Below are 20,522 nucleotides of genomic sequence, written 5' to 3'. Positions count from 1 at the left end.
TGTATATTAGCTTTATATTATATATATATATACTGTTTCATAACAATGTATAATATATTATTTAAGTATAAATGTATGTTAATAAAATATATTTGATATGTCTTAAGATTGCATTATTAAATTTAATAATAATATATAAAAAGAAAACAAATAAAATTCCAAGTAATAAAATATATAATAATTTGTATAATAGAACAGAATTACTTATACATAATAATGAATTAATTGATACCTTTGTTAGAGAAAGGTATATAACAATAGTGTAATTACATTAAAATAGAATACAAAATTGTTAAAGATTAAAATATATATAATTATAGAAAATATATAACATAAAGTTGGTATATTAGTAATATATAAATATTAAAAAATGAAAAAAATATCAAGAATCATATTTTAATCAAAATTTGAATAATACGAATAAAAGTAAATAGAATAAATTAAGTTAAAATTAAATATATGTAATAGAAATATATCACAGATGCTACAAAACAATCAAAATATATAAATAACTTAAATATATTAAATAAATATATATATACTTTAGAAATGTAATGTTTTTTTTTTTTAATTAATTTCTATATGGGTAATTTTTCTTAGGAAAATAATTATCAATTTAATATTATACTATTTATATAATATATTTAAGATTATCACAATTCACAATATGTTACAAGTAGTAATGAATAAAAACCTTGGGATATTAATATATCTTTTTTTAATGGAACATTTCGTAAAATATTACCTTAATTTCATTTATATTAGTCTCATATGAGTTATAATTTTATATGTAATTTCGAGAAGTGTTTATTTATACATGAATAAAATAAAAATAATTCGATCTATTCTACATAATATTTTAATAAAAAATATCGATATATAAAAGATTATTTTAAGATATATTATTTAATATTTTATATACTAACATTTCGTATTTCTTAACAATATTATTTTATATTTTAAGTTATTCTATTAAAATGATATTTTATTGGTCTTTTTCTTAAGGTTACACTAAATTCTAAAATTGTTATTTTATAATAATTTTACGTTTATTTTATTTTTTTTGTTAGTATTAAATGTTGTAACACTTTAACTAATTATGTTACTACCTCCAATCAATGTAAATATGCATATAAAAAAGTTTTATTCATTGAAAAAAAATACAGATAAAAAATTTTATCATATATTAGTATAATTTAAAATTTTATTAGTAATGTATGTAAGAGAGAGTTAATTTTATGCAATAAAATATTTCAGAAATAAATTAAATGATACATATTTTTATGATACGGTTAGAGTGGTTACGTAATTATTGATTTAATTTAATTTTACAAATATTACTTAAATATATATTATAAAATAAATTGATAACGAATGGGATATGTATTTTTATTATTGACAGAGTCAAGAAAACATATTACTGAATTACGTTTATTTTGATATTAATATATTTTATGTTAGAATTACTATTTTTTGTTTATTACATTTCTTCTAAACACATATTTAATTAAAAAAAAACTGAGTCGAGTATTTGGAATCATTTCATTTAGAAATAATGATATAAATTAAACTTAATTAAGAATAATAATTATTAAAAATTATTTTACAATAATAAAAAATTAGTCATTGTTTTTTATTAAAATACATATTTTCTCATGAATTATATAGTACAAAATTCATTATATTTTTTTAATTACAGTATACTCTATAAAGTAATGTACGTTCTTAAGAAGTAACTAAACTATCTGTAATAATTATCGTAATATATAATGTTATTTTTTTATCAATTATTATAACAATTATGTTGATTATATTATTAATATTTTTAAGAATATTAGCATGTCCTTGTAAAATATAAGATTTATAATATTAGCTTTATTAATGGGATAACATCCCTTAAATTAGTATTTAATGTTTTAATAACTTGAGAAATGTATTATATATACATTCTATCCTACTATATATTCTATATAAGCTCAATAATTATAAATATTAACGGAACATATATTTTTCTTTTTAATTTATAGTGAAAAGGATTAAATAAAAAATTATTTAATCGATGTATCAAGTTCAATAATTAAATAATATATTCTGAATTATTGTGAATGCATTCAAGTTATTTTATATAAATGTACATTTATTTTTATTTTTAATAACTTTAACATAAAAATTTTGTATAACAATGACTCGATTATTTCTTTTTGTAAACATAATATTCACTATAGTTATATATATTTGATTAAGTATTCACGTAGCATTAAAAAAAAGTTTTTTCAACAAATACAGCATACTTTATATTTGCAAATATATTATAATATTATTGTTTTTTTTCTTTAATATATAAAATAAATAATAATAATGTATACCTTGCAACGAAAAATTAAGATAATAGTACTTATTAAAATTGTCGTGTTTATCCTTTTAACAAGGATCTGTCATATTAACAATGATGTAGTATGATAATATTATTTAAGGATATTTGTATTGTTTTTATTTTTAGTGTTCTATATTTATTAATAGTTTTTTTTATTTATTAGATTTTAGGTTCTAATAAATGGTAAATATTTGCATTTCTCTTTTATTTTAGAGGCCGTTTAGCAAGTCTATGAATGAGCACTTCGAAGTTGATAGAAAATCAGAAACCAGAAATTATCGATTACTAGCAAAATATAAGCAGGATAAATATTCAAATGCCTTAGGTTTAAAAGAGGAAATGACAAATAATGAAATGAAGAAAAATAAAGATATATCTAATAATATGGAAGGGTACACTGGAAAAAGAAAACATTCAAATGGAAGTCCATCCGAATTTAAAGGAAACTGTAAATCATATATGAAAAAAAACAAGTGTATGTTTGAAACAAAAAATTATTCCTATTTTGAAAAAAAAATATTCAAAGAAATGGATTTTATGGATTTTCTTAAAAACAACAGGACAATTACTAATAAGTCTTACAGAAAAATAATACGTAAAAAATGCGTACTAATATTTGTTCTACCTTTATTAATGTTCTTTTTGTTATCAGTGCTGCCCATAGTAGATTTATCGTGGGGTTTGGCAGATGGAAAAAATGGGTTGTGGGGTACAATAGGATTTTCGGATATTTTAAAAAAATCGGGACAAAATAATGGGTGGTTGAATCCTGTTTATGTGTCGCTGAAAGATGTAGTAGAAGGGTTTTGGAGATCCATTGGAGTAACGTCTGGAAATATCAGTGAATTGCATGTATTATTAAGATTATTTAGAATTCTAATATATGGCTTACCGTTTTTAATATTAGGTATAACACTTATATCAAGGGTTGTTTATTATCATAAAAAAGTTAAAAAATATGAAAGAATAAAGTTCAGACAAAGATAAAATTAATAATGAGTTACATACTATTTTCTGTAATAAAATAATCAAGTGAACTAATTATTACAATATATATAAATATATATAATAAGCATATCAATAATTGCTTAATTCTTGTATATGAACATACAGATAAGGGAATTCTTGATGAACAAGTTAAAAAAATTCTATCTTAGTTTTTTTGTGAATTAGAATGTGTTAATATATTTCTACTTGTAGTTTAAATTATAGTTTTAGCTTTAATGTAAATAATGGCTTAGGGTATATTAATGTATTCCAGTAAATTCGTATAAGTATATGTTTTTGTACGTTATTGTTACTATATAAAAAGATAATCTATACAATTTTATCAACATTTTGTGGTGATTTACATTTTAACTATAATAATATTTCTTTTTATTTGATCTCTTTCTAATCTAAAATGGTTATTTGTTGATATATTTAGATAAATGTTTAATTAGATTTATATTAAAAAAGGATGTATTACATTTTTCGTTTAACATTTAAATGTGAAAGTATATTGTTGTATTGATACATGTATATTATATAAGGAAATATTTAATATTTATTATATAAATATGTTTATAAATATTGTGTTATAGAACTTATTTATTTAAACGTCCTTCTAACAAACATTTATTTTTTTTTTAATGGTTTAAAGGGAAAATATATATATATAAAATTATTATTTTTATTAAATATTTTTTTGTTTATAATCGATTAACTTAGGATTTCTACATATGATCAGTTAATGTATGGCTAAACACTTTTCATTTTTTATAATTGAGCTTAATTTTAAAAAATTACTTAAATATATATTATACTGAATATTTATAAATATTTCATGTTATTATTTTTTATTTTTTAAAATATAAAATGATTATATTAATGAATTAAATTTACTTATATATTAATAGATAATATGAATTATTTTTTTTTTTTTGCCTTTCATAATAGTAAAATTTTAAATATATCAATACATCACTAAAAAAGTAAATTATAGTTAGGTGTAATGGATAAATATTAATTTGTTCTGCATTAATCTAATAATTTGCAAGTAACATTTTATATTTATTTCCTCTTTTTTTATGTCTAAATATATATCAATTGAAGAGTTATTATTATTTTAAAGGTTTATAAAAAAAATATATTTAAACTATATTGTCAAATACTAATACATTTATATTTATAATGTAAATTTTTAGATAGAATTATATTAAATGAAGCATTATTTTTTTATTGATAATTCATATGCATATTATATTGTTTTTTTTTTAATTAGATATGTTTTATTTTAGCTTTATTAAAAAAATTTCAATATTTTATTCTAAAAGATTTTATTAAATAAGTATAAAAATTTATATTGGAAATATTAATAAATTACTTACTGTTTAAAAAAAAAAGGAAAAAATCTTTTAAAATTTTCTTTGTAAAAGTAAAAATATTTTTATTACATTTTAGACAATAATACTAAAGGTAAAAAATGAATTAGTCTATTTGCATTTAGTGTTGAACACATTACCATCTAAAAATAAAATATATTAGTATACATAATAATTTTATAAGATAGGATTAAACAAAAAAATATTGGATCTAGAGGTGAATGCTGATATAATAAGATATTTATACTACTACATATATATAGTAGCATAATTCATTTATTGTGTAAATATATATTAAGGACAAAAATATATTTTTTATAAGGAACTTAATATATTTGTATATTACTGCTTAATTGAGTAAAATCATAAATAATTTAAAAAAATATGATTTATTTTTAAAAGAAAATACTAAAATATTGTTTAGAAATAATAAATATAGAAAAAACAAAAAACTTGTATTTATATTTAAATTTTTAAGAGGAATATATGAGGTAGAGAATTTATTTTTCATAAATAATCTCATAATACGTATATATTTGTTTTTAAACATTTTAAAAATGGAATGGCTTATACTTTATATGGCAATATTTTATGTGATATAAAACGTTAAATACCGAAATCCTTGTAACATAAAAAGATAGATAAGGAGGTTGAATATATGTTGAGGTAAAAGTATAAATAATGTAAAACTATAAAAATATAATGATATTAATTTTTGTAATATTTTAACATTTTCTAATGCCGTTTATTATTACCTTGTATAAATAATTTATTTTAAAGATAACTACAATATAACGATATATTTCAGATTATTACAATAATATCTTGTGAGTATAACTTTTTCATAATTATCACTGTTTGAGTTCCACATAAAGAAGGCAAGTATTTGGGTATAATATATTTTTTGTTTATAATTTTTTAATAAATGATTATTTGTTTTTATATTTATGTTTATGTTTATTTATTTTAGTACACCTTTAATATTTGCTCCTGACATAACATATTTTTAAAGGAATAAATAAAAAATAATATATACCTTCTGAAATTAATAGAAAAATTACTAAAACATACATTTTAGTAAATTATTTTGTCTTATCCTATTTTTTGTGTGCAAATTATTCATTATATATATTATACTTAATTGTAAATTCATTTCATCTGGAATATTCATTAATTAATATAATTGCATGCAATATTTCTATAAACATTTTATCTTTAACAACATTTGTTTTTTATCCTTTTTCTACCATATTAGTATTTCTTCTAAATATATATATAATAAATAAAAAATTAAAGTATAATGTCCTCCAATATAGCGATTTTTCATTGAGAAATGATAGAATAAATCAAAATTAAAAATTGTAATTTTTAAAAATAATAGCACAAATATAAAGAATGAATTACTGTTTGCTTTATAGTGTCTATATCTTTATAGATTAGGTAGTATAGATTAAATTCATCATTTTAAGAGAATTATACACAATAAAATATATTCATTAAGGAGAAACTAATTCCCCTACTATAATTGTAATAATACACAAAGTTTTTGTTTTATTTTGTTATTATTATTTTTATAGTGTTATAATAATTAATGTTCTACAAAATATATCTAGATTTTCCTAAATACAATATTTACAAATTTAGAATTATTATTATGATAACAACCTTAAAATTATTAATTATTACGTTAATATATTGAAGAATATATTATATATGTACTGCACATTCTATGTAGTAGATAAACTCAATATTTACATACAATATAAAAACCCTTACTTATTTCTTATTTTATTCCGAAAATAATTAATAAAAGCATTACCTAATTAATACACTACATTAAATTAAATATATATTTAATTATATACGAACAAATTCTAGTTAATTTATTTTTATAAAACTTATATTTATATTAATATAACATTATTAGTTATACAATATATTTCTAAAGTTATGTTACTATTTATATGTAGTATTATTAATTATAATTATATATATTTTATTATATTTTTATGAGAGTATTATAAAAAAAAAAAATTTAATAAATATAGAACTGTTTGTTATTGGAAGTACATTATATTTTTGTTAACATTTTCCTTAATATAATATAGTATTAAAGATATATATAATGGGACACAAAATTAATATAAAAATATTTATTAAAATTGCTAAGTTTATCATTCTATCATGGATAAGCAATTTTAGTAATTATGTGGTAAAACAATATCATATAAGTATAATATTTATTATTTATAATTTTTTTGTTTTGTATTAATCATTACAATATATTACCATTAGTTTATTTATTCTTATTAATTATAATCATTTACTTTGAATTTTTAGTGTATATCTGGCAAATCTTAGGACGGAAACTGTAAGTATGATAGGAAAATAGATATAAAACGTTATAGATTATTAGAAAAATATAAACATGACAAAGATTCAAATAATATACTTTTAAAAAAAAGATTCCCAAATGCTGAAATTGATAAACAGAAAGACATATCTCATAATGAAAAAGTAACGAAAAGAAAAAATAAAAAATCAAATAAAAGTTTATTAAATAAGTCGCAGTACTATACAGAAAATGTAGATTATAATAATGAAATTTTTGATGGAAAACACTTTCATTTTGAAAAAAAATGGATTAAAAAAAGAAATTATGATGATTTGATTGAAAAAAAGAGGAGATTTCGTGGTATATCATTAAAAAATAAAATGTAGAAGCTATGGATTTGGAGTTATATTTTTTCTTTTTTCTTTGTCATGAATAACTTCTTCAACAGTAAGAAGAATGGGATATTTAAATAATGTAAACGAGAAGCTTATAGAACTTATAAAATTAATTGTAATGTTGGAAGATGTATACACAATACAACCCTATACTAGTATAATGGCCTTTGGGATACATATCACTATGACAGATATCCTATTTTTGATAAGCATTTAGAAGATCTCTTGCAATAACGAAAGGTATAAAAAAATCAAGTTGATGACTGAGTTAAATTTATATTAGAGAATATGTATATATGTGTAAGAACGTCTTTAATAAGTAAAAATAGCCTTAATATTTTCAGTGATATACTTAAGAACCTTATATATAATTCTAATATATTATAAATGCACATGTTCCTACGTGGTCTCTTTGATATCTAACAATAAAACATTATATTCATTTTTTCTGAAATTAAATATTTTAATATTTTATAATTTATATTTTAAATTAATTTGGTAGCCTAATATAATTTTATGGCATAATTTGTATATTTGCAACTTTATATATATTTGTAGGAATATTTATGTTTTTGTTTTTAAATGAATATTTATTAGCATATTTTATATAATTTTTGTAGATCTGTGATAATTTATATTTGTACTAGTATATGATTCTTTATATTATATACCTGACTCTATTATAAATTGACTATTTTTTCATATAATAAGAAAAATATAATATTAGCTTTAAATTAAAAATAAATGAGTCTTGTTTTGCACTTAATTACAGGAATCAAAAATATAGAGATTAATTTTTATGTATTTAAGTATTGATATATATTGCTTAGTAAAAAACATGTTTATTCTATAAAATACGTTTTGTGTAATATATAATATAAAATATATTAATTGTAAACGCCTTTTTAACAGATATTTTGTTTTTTATAGATTTAATAAATGTACAGTTATAAATGTATAAAAAAAAATTATATTTTTTAATTATGCTTATAACTTCTTACTAATTGAGGGATTAAATATAATAACAATTATGAAAAGAGTTAACACCAATTATTTTATTATTATTCCAAGTTAGAGTGTTAATTAAGTTTAGTGAAAATTAATTAAATATATATTAATTTGGCATTTAATAAACTTAAGTTATATATTATGAAATTATTTTTTATGTTATTCAATGATTATGTTAATGAGTTAATTTTAATCATATATTATTATTAAATACGTAAAATTCTTTTTTTTTGGGGGGGATTTGATTTCTAATAATTGTACAATGATAAAAATATAATATATATATCTGTAAAAATCTAAATTATCATCAATAGTAATCGAAATAAATATATATTTTGTACAAGCATTTCATTATATGTAGGTATTTATTTATATATTTGTACTATATTCATGGTCTTTTATAAATATATAAGTAAAGATTTAATATTATTTCAAGAATGCAAAATGATACATATAGTTTATACTCACTGATAAGAACTCTCTTATATTTAAATTCTCATTTTGTAAATGAAATAAAACAAAACAAAAAACACAAACTGTTTTCTTATATACAATTCATATATACAAATATATTTTTGGCTTAGATGCACGAGTTAGTATTCAAGTTACTTCTAAGAACGGTTCACCACAAATTAGTGTAATTTCGTTTTTACTATAAAATGCATGTGCGTTATTATTTATATGGTGTATGACAAAGTTGTTGTAATATATAAGTTTATACATACTTTTAATATTTTATTATTACTATTACGTAGTTCCTTAATTAATTGTATTTTATAGTTATTAATTATATTTGCTTAATGTAATAAAACGTAAAGAATAAAATATATGTGTTTTTATTGTTTATTGAATAAAAAAATATATTAATGAAACAATGATATTTTGATAATTATGCAACTATGTAAGTATTAATATATATTCTTACTTTTATTTTATTATATAATATTAAAATTTCTTCTAAGTATATATATATATATTTATTTATTTAAAAAACGAAATAAATAATAAATTATAGAGTAGAATTTAAAAAAAATCCATTTACAAGTAATATGAATTAAACTTAATTTAAAAGCGTAATTTACAAAAATTATTATACAAAAATAAAAAATTCTCATTTATTGAATTTTTAAATATATATTAAATTATATATTTTGTAATATCTAGTAAATTATATTTTTCTAGATACATTATAGATCATTAAATAATTAAATTACCGTAATTAATATAATATAAACTGTTGTATTAACTATGCTTTATTTAACCTTATTATTATTAGAATATTATAATAATTTATATTATAAAACATTAATTTCCAATTTTTGAAAACAAATGGTTTTTAAAATTAGAATTATTAAAATAAAAATATTGCTAAAATTGGTTATCTAAATACAGGGAAAATTCATTGCCTATATTCTCTACATTCTATATGCTACTACATGAAATATATTTTTGGAAATATTCAGTAAACTTATTTTTATTTTAACATATTTATAAGTGATGAATAAAAAAATATTTAATTATTGTTCCACATTAAATAATTAAACTATATTTTTTGAATATTTATAAATGTATACAAATTATTTTTTTTAATAAAAATTAATTTATTAAAAGCAAAATAAAGATAAGAATTTTATTATATATTATTAAAGATATTTTTCATTGTGTCTACTGTTAAATATATTATATGTACTTTTTTTTTTTATCGCATCATAAATACATAAAAGAAAAATGAAAAAAATACTAAATATATAATTAATTATTTTTTAACATTAAAATAATATTATACTATTGTTTATTTATTCTTTCTTGAATAAGTTATAGTATTAAAATTTTATATCATGGAAAAAAAAATGATGATACTTTTACGTATTAAAATTTATGCGTTTATACTTTTATCCTGGACATACTATTTTAAAAATGACGTAGTATGAAAATATTATTTGAAAATATTTTGGTTATTACCATTTTTAGTGTTTTATTTTCGTTAATAAGCTTTTTTAGCATAGAATATTTCATTCATTAAATAACAAATGTATACTTTGTTTTTTTTAGAGTGTATTTAAGATGTCTGCGGTTGATAATTACAAGCTTGAAAAAAAAATAGATGCAAGCAGATATAGGATACTAGCAAACTATAAACAGGATAAGGATTCATGTGCTGTATATTTACAAGAATATATACCAAAATATCCATCAAACGAAAAAAGGTACATATCTAATAATGAAGAAAAAACCACAGAAACAAAAAAGCAGTCAAATGGAAGCGCATTAGTGAATGAAGGAGGTCATAAGCAACATATGAAAAATAAATCTTTTATGTTTGAAACAAGAGCATATTCTCGTATAGAAAAAAAAATATTCAAAGAATTAGATTACTTAGATTTTCGTTAAAACAACAGAACTATTACTAATAAGTTTTTCAGAAAAATAATATTTAAAAAATACAAAGTACGAATTTGTTTACCTTTATTCTTATTCTTGTTTTTATCAATCTCAATAATATTAGATTTTTCTTGTGGTTATGGAATTATTGGGAGATTGATAAAAGTACTGAAAGACGCACATGGAACTAAATGGTCTAGGCCTTTGCGTGCTTTCGTGCGGAACCTAAATTTAGACTTTTTGTGGTATAAGAAAACGGTTAAGATTATGAAAAAAGGAAGTCCAACTCCTATAAATTGGACTTTTATAACTAAACCATTTCTAATTTATATAATTTATTGTATACCTCTCCTAATACTGGGTATCAGCATTATATTAGGAATTTTTTACTACCATAAAAAAGTAAAAAAATATCAAGAAATTAAGTTCAGGAAAAGGTAAAACCTCTAATAAGTAATATGTTAGTTTGTGTAATCTTCAATATGAACTGATATATATGTATCATCCCTATTAATATGCCTAATAAACATTCCCATAATTTCTTATATTTTATAATTGCATCCATATACATATGGTATTTTTAGGATACAACAGTTAAAATATATGTTCATTGTTTTTTTGTGAATTTAAAATTTTTCTTTTTTCTAAACATGTATATTCTGCAATTATTATAGAATTATTAAATATACATTATGAACTAGTAAATATATGTGATTATGTCAATGGATTCTTATGAAAAATATATATTTTTATATTATAATTCATATATTATAAGACAATTTATATAATTGTCTTTAAATAGGGTGTTAATGTTTGAATTATAAAATATTGTACATTCTAATTTTCAATATTTCACAGTAAAACTATTATATATTGACTAAATTATAAATATTTTTTGTTATTTTTTGGGTAAAAATTAACGTGATTTTTTTTATTTTTAATGAAATATACTGAAAGTGTTTTGTTCCGATACATGTGTATATACGCATGTTTTGTTATTTACTTTTAAAAAAAAATAATATCATATTATAATATGAATGATCTATAATAGATTACTATCTTTATAAAATTAATTATTTGCAATTAAAGAGTTAAAAGCATATATCGCATTATTATAATGATTAAATGAATTATTAATTAATATTTAAAAACTATTTTTATATATATTATATTGAAAATTTTTATATAAATATATTACGAATTTTACACATATCCTATGTCATTGAATCATTAAAATAAAGATTTGAATTTAATCAGATATTATTAATTAGTATGTCGAAATTTAGTTTTATTTTTATGTTTATTTCGTAATAGTAAATTTAGAAAAATACATTATATGAGGGTAAAATATAAATTTTAATTAAGCATAATGAAAAAAAATATATACAGTTGTAAAAACATGTAATTATTTGTAAATAAAAAATTACATATTCGTGCTCTTTACACTCCTTCCATATATATATGATGTAAATTGTTAAAATAATTTAAAATGTATATAATAATAAAGTTTATATTAATTAATAATTTCTTCAAAAAATAATGACAATTTTTCAACAAAATAAATGTTAAAGAATATTTTGTTTTAATATATAACTTATGAATGTGTAATATTTTTTATATTTCTTATATATTTTTAAATAAGGTATAATTTAAAATTTAATATATTTTTTTTTTTACCGTTTAGTTAAAAAATTTAAAGCATAAGTTTCTGCTATCAACCGTTTTTGAGTAAAATTAATAAATACAATTCACATATTAAATTTGATTTTTCATATTTTCTAATCAAACTCATAATATACCTTTAATTATATTTTAGTTACAATAATAGAATAAATTTAAAAATATATCGTGGAATCTCTTAAATAACGCATAAATTTACCATTTTATATAAATGCATACTTATATATTAAAGATCATAATAACATCATATATAGAAAATTCTGTGTGAGAGAGAAAATATTTCTAATTATTGTTTAAATGAAAAACATATATATTTATATATATATTATTAACATTAAATGTTTTTTTATTTGAATAGAATATCTTTTTCTATGAATATAATATAAGCATATATATGGCATAAATTATTGTGATAATGTATTTTTTTACTTTTACATTTACAACTATATTAAAAAAAAATAAATAATTAAATTAGAATCGATTCTATTTTATATGGTTATTGTTTAATTAAAAGCAATGTAAAAACTGAGAATATCGATACTTATTTACTTAAAAATTTGAGAAGAAATATCGAAATGAAATTTATTACAATTGTTTCATTTTTTTTATGTCATAAAATAACCTATATATTTATTGTTATATTGTTCATAATAATTTGATGTATACATGAATTTAAAATTCTTTTAGATTATATGTTATAATAAAAATGATTTATGGATTTATAAAAACTGTTTAAAATATTTTACGAGTTTTACACAAATATTCTATAAAATAATATTATCAGAATTATAATTATATACTAGACTTCGAAGGTTATTACAGACAACCATGTAAATATAAGATACTGTGGATAAATCAAAGAACAATTTGAATATTTCTATATTTTTATATAATTATTTTAATTGAATATAGGATGAAAATTATAGAAAAGGAACATTACACATAAGAAGTCATATTTGTTGTAATTATTTGTACGTTTCCACCTAATTCATAGAATATATATTTCAAAGAATACTATAATTAAAATATTATTATTTATTGTAATTATAAATGATGTGGTGTAATATATTTTTGATTATGATTTTTATGGTTCCTTTTGTGTCAACTGATATTGATATATAAAAATTATATTTTTATATTATATGAAAACAAAGTTACATATATTTATTATTTCTAGTTGCACTGACTTTTAAACAGGATTACTATAGTAACGCACAATCATTTTATATTCGTCTATGATGTTTTTCAAATTTAGATAATATTATAATTTAAAAAAATGTGACATTTCGAAATAAAGTAATACATTAATTTAAGCAAAGCGTATAAAGTATATTATTTAAAAAACAGCTGTAAACGATATTTAAAAGGAACTTTTTTAATTGTTAATTATGGAGAATTGCAATATACAAAAATTAGTATAGGAGAACAAATATATAAATAAATAAATAAATAAATAAATAAATAAATAAAATATAAATCTGTGAACAAATTACATATGTATTATTAGAGTATTATATAAGAATTCAATTCATATATTATGAATTTTTAAAAATATTCTTTCTTTTTATTTTTACATTTTAATATAGACAGACATATAAGTTACTGAACTGTCATATATAACCATATGAAAAAAACAACATATAATACACTCTTTTAATGAAAGTTTTATATATAAAATAACATTGTATGTCAATATATAGCATTGTTCTAATGTTATAATAAGTTTTTTTTTTTTTTTAAATATAACGATAAATTGAAGAATATGCATATAATACAAGGTATAAACATAAAAAAAATTTCACTTTTTTTCTTTTATGTATTTTACAATAAAAATTTAGTAACGATTGATTTTTTCTTGTTCTTTTAGATTTTTTCTCATATCTATTATATACTTCGATGTGTATATTTTAATTTCTGTTTGATTTTACTATATACATATTGTTTCATTTTGGAGTCTCTTCAATTTATATATAGAGTTTTATCTTTTTTTATTTCATTTTTTTTGAACTTTTTTTATGTATATACATGTATGAATGAGGATATAATATAAAATGTACATGTATATATATCCCTAAAATTTTCTTTATTTCAAATTTTCATTTCTCCCATTTATCTCATTTTAACCTAACTTTTTGTCTTCCTTTTTTTTTGAAGTTAGTATGTAAAAAATTAAAATAAAAAAATAATATATTAATAAATTGTAATAATATTTCCTTGTGTATAAATTTTTAAAAATATGATAAATTATAAATTTAGCTTTACAATTGTAAAAAAGTCAATGTATGGTAAGTATAAGATAGAACTGTTATAATAATTGTATTAAAGTACGTAATACTAATTGTTATACTTATTTTATTTTTTGCATTTGATATATTGCTTTTCGTTGTAGTCTTAAATATTAAAGAAATATAAATGCATAAATTCTAATAAATATAAAATATGAGAATTGAGGGAATTATCGCTGTGTACATGAATAATACGCTTTCTTTTTATAGGTTAACTGTATCTTTATCAAGATAAATTAATCATCCTGAAAGAAGGTTATGTTAAAAAAAGAGGAATAAAAAAGGAGATAAACATTATCTGATAAGGCCATGGAAAAGTGGCTCCAGTAAAATAAAAAAAGGTAAAATATAATAAAATATGATTAATACTGATACACAATGTATATGTATAGTTGGACATTTTAAGATAATTTTTTTTTTCCGTTTTTTTTTAAGTTTAAACAGGAATTACAAAGATGTTTTTCTAAAAAGGAAAATGGATATACACACAAGTGTTTTATGAAAAGGAGACAGAAATAAAATGGTTGTGTATCTCTTTACAACATTTTCCTAAATTATTTTTTCTTTCCTTAGCATGAATGAAAGGGTGAAAAATAGAAAAATTGAGCAATTAATTATATAATTTGTTGGGAATTAAAGATACAAAAGTTGATAACTATTGTTTTCAAAAAATTTATATATGTCATCTATTATGATATACCATGTATATATACATTGGCGATGAACATACATGTATGTTAATGCGCATGGGCGCGTGCCTATATATAAATATGTATACTTACATAATGTAATGTATCCATTTATATATTTTAATACATGTATATTTATACATTTTAAAAGACGTATTTTTTTTTTTAAACTTGAAAAATATATTGAATTATTTATCTATATTTATAATACGGTTGATAGAGGCGTGTTTTCCTGCGTAAACAGACGGTACATAAAAATAATAATAACTAATAAAACAAATAAAATATATTTTTTACAACTTCATTTATCTATTTCGTTTTATGAAATCATTATTGCAGTTCCTTTTGATGGATGAGCTTCATATATATATATATATATGTAGATTTTTTTTTATGTTGTACCGTACATATGTGAAACGAACGAAAGATCTCATAAGAAGAATACATCTATAAAGACACCAAAGTATATTAAAATCATTTAAAATAAAATATATCGAATAGGGTATTTATCGTCATTAAGTAATTTTAAGTATATAAATAAATGAAAAAATATGGGTTACCAATTTCGTTCATGTTGTGTATTCTCATCGAATATCATTATTCATAGATCTATGCTTACGTATGCATATAGCATGTTTATATATATATTTTTTTTTTTTTTCATGTACTAGCTTTTCTTGCGCGTGTTAGATTGTTTATATTGAAAAGTCATAACAGGAAGCACGTAAATAAATAAATATATATATACAAATGTTGTGTTTTGAAAATTTATTCACTCGTTATGTCTCTGACTACCTTCTGATGTTCTCCCGTTTTAGTTATTTGCATGTAATTGTATGTTTATATGAATAGGAAAGTATAAAACATATGATAAAATTCTTATGAACGAAAGGAGAATATCAGCAATGCATGAAGTTTATTGAAAGAGATGCTTTCTTAATATTGTTAATAATTAAAACGATTAAGAACAAAAATATACATTAATCGACCTATACAGGAAGTTGTTTAAATTAATTTGTAAAAATTAATAATTCAAGTGTATCCCTATTCTATATCGCGTCCAAATTGTAAACTTTTGAATACATTTATAGATAATTTTTTTAGAGGGTTTTTTATATTGTACATTTATTGTAAGAACTGGGAAATATGAAACAAGAATGTAAAAAATGCAAACGTATAAATACAAATGTAAAAGTTAATTTAGTCTAAATCGAAGTAGCACCCTTTATATATGAATATATGTATAAATATTCTGACGTGGAATTACTCGTAGATACCCATGTTTATAATATTCTACACCAAAAAATAAGCACATTAGGAAATGTATATATGTATTAATGCAGACTGTATATAAACAACTCTGGCATGTAATTATGTATATAAATAATTAATTCATTTACAAGATAGAGCAGAATAGAGAAAATTTTACTATTATTTTTGTTAATTTTTTTTTTTTTTTTTTTTGTTTCATATTTATTTTTTATATTAATGTATTTTTAACAAGCACTTTTTTGAAATAAAAATTATAATGAGAAATAAATATTACAAAACTAAATACAAAATATTTTTATTATATATTCATATTAGTGATTATGATAATATATACATTTTTTTTTTTTTATTCGATATTTTATGTTAGGTATATAAATTACATCTATTGTAACTAATAATAGGGATAATCTACTTATTAGGAATGGAGAAAATTATTAATAGCTCCCTTAAGAATATCAATAATATTATAAAATAATTGATTAAAATTGAGTTTTGACTATATTCAGATTTTATATCTTTATAATATTTATGTTAATATTATATAGGTACGTTAATTTCTTTCACAATAAATATTAACTTAACATTTATATCTATAATAGACCTGATTAAGTATAAAATATTCTGTTATCGCACATCCACCACCACCCACAAACCACCCCACAGGCTATTCACACCCCCACCCCCCACGAAGAAAGCCCCTCACCACTAATTACCCCATTACCAATTCCCAACCGAATTAGAGGGGAACCCACACCCACTCCTTCCACCCTTTATTTCTTTTTGGTATTAACAACAACCCTCACACTGACACTATCCACACTCCCATAACCACATAACCCATTATTTAATGTCCACAACAACTATCACCCCCCAAACCTCTCTACACCACCCACAACAACCACACCCACAAAACCACCACACAAAACACACACACAACCAACCAAAGGCACAAAAAGGCACCCGCAGAATTTAAGAAGTGTTGTAATAATTCTGAACAAAAAAAAACCGTTGGATAAAAGCATAAAGCTTTAAGAATCATAAAAATAAAAAAAAAATTTATAACAAAATCGATAGATGATAATGTTCCTAAGTAAAGTTATCGTTTTAATAATAATAAGCTTCTTCCTTGCATAGCTTTTGTTGTAGCAATGTTTGTCCTTAAAATATATTCATCAATACTTGCACACACACCTATCTGTATTACTAAGTCTACATTATCTATTTCAATTCCTTGGCATACCATAGAGGTAGAAAATAAAATTTTTTTTTTTTTTTCTGAATTGTTAAAATTATTCAATGTATATATTTTTTTATCCAAGCTCAATTTGCTGTGTAGGCAGGAAATTAACATATCTTTCAATTGTTCATATTCTTTTTGATATATTGTATTGTTTTCTCCTCCTTTTTCATAACAAAATTCTTCTTCATCCTGAAGTTTATATTCATTTTGTTCATTTAAACAGTCCGATTGAATTTCACTTTGTTCACTGCTTTTGCTACAATTAGCATAAATCTCCTCGCTAAAGTAACAAAATGCATCTTTTCCTTTACCTAAATCGTTTACTTCCTTTTTGGAATTTTCGATTGACGAATTAGGTAAGACATGATCAATGGAAACAAAAGGATCAGAAGAAACAGAAAAATTTACATTTTCCTTATCATAATAATGGGATATAAAAAATAAATTTTTTTTTTTTAACGAATTATTCAATTTTAAATAAAGTAAAAATATGTACCCCTTAAATATATAATGCTTAAAAATGACATAAAAAAATTGTACCATTTTAACTGTTGGCATAAAAATAACAATATTTATATTATCATTTGATAAAAGCTCTTTACAAATTATATTGAATAATATTAAAGCAAGTTTGTCCGATTCGTATATTAAATATTCTTGTTTTAAAAATATGTGCGTAGGTATATTTTTCCCTTTATTTTCTTCATATTTCACACAGTTCTTACTATAAACTGTGTAATTATTATAATCACTATTATTTAATTTTAATTTTTTTATTTTTTCATCATTTTGAGTACCTCTATATATGAATTCTTCCGTAATCTCTTCCGTAATCTCTTCCGTCCGTCTTTTTATTTTTCTTTTAGTATTTATTTTACTGTTATTTTCATCCATCAGTTCGTTTCTTTTATCGCACAAGTTTAAATTATTTTTCTCATTTACACTGTGTTCGGTGTTACTGTTTTTTCCCTTTCCATCAGGTGCGTCATTCCCTAAATGCTCTTTGATTTGTTCACCTTGCCCAATATCAACCTTGGTACTACAGCTGCTGTTACTGATGTTGCCGCTACGGCTGCTATTGATGCTAATGCTCTTATTACCGCTTTTGTGCCCCGCCAAAAAATCATTTTGAAAGTCCAGTTGCTTATCAGATGAACTGCCTACAGAGCTGTTCACTATATACGAGTTAAACGCGTTGACGTTTTGATAAAATGTCGTAGCGTCTTTGCAATGCCAGAGTTTTCCCAAATCGTCGCAGTTCAATATGTTATGTCTATACATAGTTATCAACTTAGCATTAAGCTCGTGGTGCAACTGGAAAAGGCGGCTGTTTTTATTTTTACTAATATAATTAATGTAGTTTAATTTTTCATTTGAATTAAAATTGATTATGTTCATGAGAGCAGCTGCATGAAAAATATTGCTGTCATAAATACAATTGTCAACAAAATTTAAATGCACATAATTTAATCGTAAAAATCTATATGCTAAATGCTTTAAAAAATTATTAACAAGACATGTTAATAAAATTGTCTGATGTCCTTTAGGTAAAACGTTTTTTATAATTAAAATATTTTTAAGATAGTTTGGATTTAAAAGAAAATAAGCTTCATCAATAATTAATGTATCACATAAAAAAAACATTCTTGAAAAATTTGTTGAAAACTTGATATGATTTATAAAAGATACAGGTGTTGTTACAATTACATGTGGCTTTTTTTTTTTTAATTCATTAATTTCGTCTTGCATGTTCATATATTTTCTTCCATGTATATAATGACATATGATATTACATGGATGGTACATAATTAATTTTTTAATAATTGCATAAGTTTGTTCAACTAAAATTATATTTGGACAAACAACAAGCGCAAGAACATAATTTTCTTTTATTATTGTACAATTTCTTTTCAAATTATTTATTTGGACTATTATTTTATGTAAAAGTGGTATACAATAAGCTAGCGTTTTTCCAGTACCTTTAAATGAATGAACTAGGACATCAAAATTCTTTAAAAAAAATGGGAATAAACAATATTGAACAGTAGTAACATATTTCATGCGAAAATTTTTTTCTAGACTTAACTTAATAAATGAATCAATGTTCATATGGTTTACCTCATTATAATGCAAAACTGCTTTATCGTAATGTGTACTACATTTATCTGTAGTGGTGCATAATGCGTCTGGCGCGTATTTATCATAGTTGTTGTGAATGAAAATTCCTTTTTGAACAGCTTCCCTATTACAATATATGTGCGTTTTTTCCTCTTTTTTATCATAAATTATTAATTTTCTATTTTTAATGATGAATGTGTTATCTTCAGATGAACAAAAAAAAAAATTATTACCTATTATCTGTTCCGCTTTCATTTCATTATTTCCTATACTATCATTCATTTTTTTTAACGCTTCAATTTTATCTAAGCAATTATTATAATTACTTTGAAAAGAATAGTGTGCGAGGAAGAAGTCATAAAAATAGTATGGCACGTATTC

The 20,522-nt window shown here is 20.4% G+C and overlaps 4 protein-coding genes across 4 annotated transcripts; 3 read left to right on the top strand and 1 right to left on the bottom strand.

The window, feature by feature from the left end:
- Positions 1–2,358: 2,358 nt before the first annotated feature.
- MKS88_002202 (uncharacterized protein) lies at positions 2,359–3,361 on the top strand (the record flags this gene model as incomplete). The annotated part of the gene is made up of 2 exons (XM_067215194.1): positions 2,359–2,454; positions 2,588–3,361. 2 exons carry the CDS (start codon positions 2,359–2,361, stop codon positions 3,359–3,361), a joined length of 870 nt encoding a protein of 289 aa, XP_067073644.1.
- Positions 3,362–6,862: 3,501 nt separating this feature from the next.
- Positions 6,863–7,684, top strand: MKS88_002201 (fam-m protein; the record flags this gene model as incomplete). The annotated part of the gene is made up of 3 exons (XM_067215193.1): positions 6,863–6,949; positions 7,099–7,432; positions 7,521–7,684. 3 exons carry the CDS (start codon positions 6,863–6,865, stop codon positions 7,682–7,684), a joined length of 585 nt encoding a protein of 194 aa, XP_067073643.1.
- Positions 7,685–10,313: 2,629 nt separating this feature from the next.
- Positions 10,314–10,866, top strand: MKS88_002200 (fam-l protein; the record flags this gene model as incomplete). Its single annotated transcript, XM_067215192.1, has 2 exons — positions 10,314–10,400; positions 10,528–10,866. The coding sequence occupies 2 exons, from the start codon at positions 10,314–10,316 to the stop codon at positions 10,864–10,866; spliced, it is 426 nt and encodes a 141-aa protein (XP_067073642.1).
- A 7,013-nt stretch (positions 10,867–17,879) lies between these two features.
- MKS88_002199 (uncharacterized protein) lies at positions 17,880–20,522 on the bottom strand (the record flags this gene model as incomplete). The annotated part of the gene is made up of 1 exon (XM_067215191.1): positions 17,880–20,466. A coding segment is annotated over one exon (2,587 nt), but the record flags the coding sequence as incomplete, so codon positions are not given.

Source organism: Plasmodium brasilianum, chromosome 8 (genome assembly GCF_023973825.1).
Source record: "Plasmodium brasilianum strain Bolivian I chromosome 8, whole genome shotgun sequence".
Lineage (NCBI taxonomy): Eukaryota > Apicomplexa > Aconoidasida > Haemosporida > Plasmodiidae > Plasmodium > Plasmodium brasilianum.
Note: the sequence above shows the minus strand (reverse complement) of the source record. Positions and strands in the feature narration are given on the sequence as shown.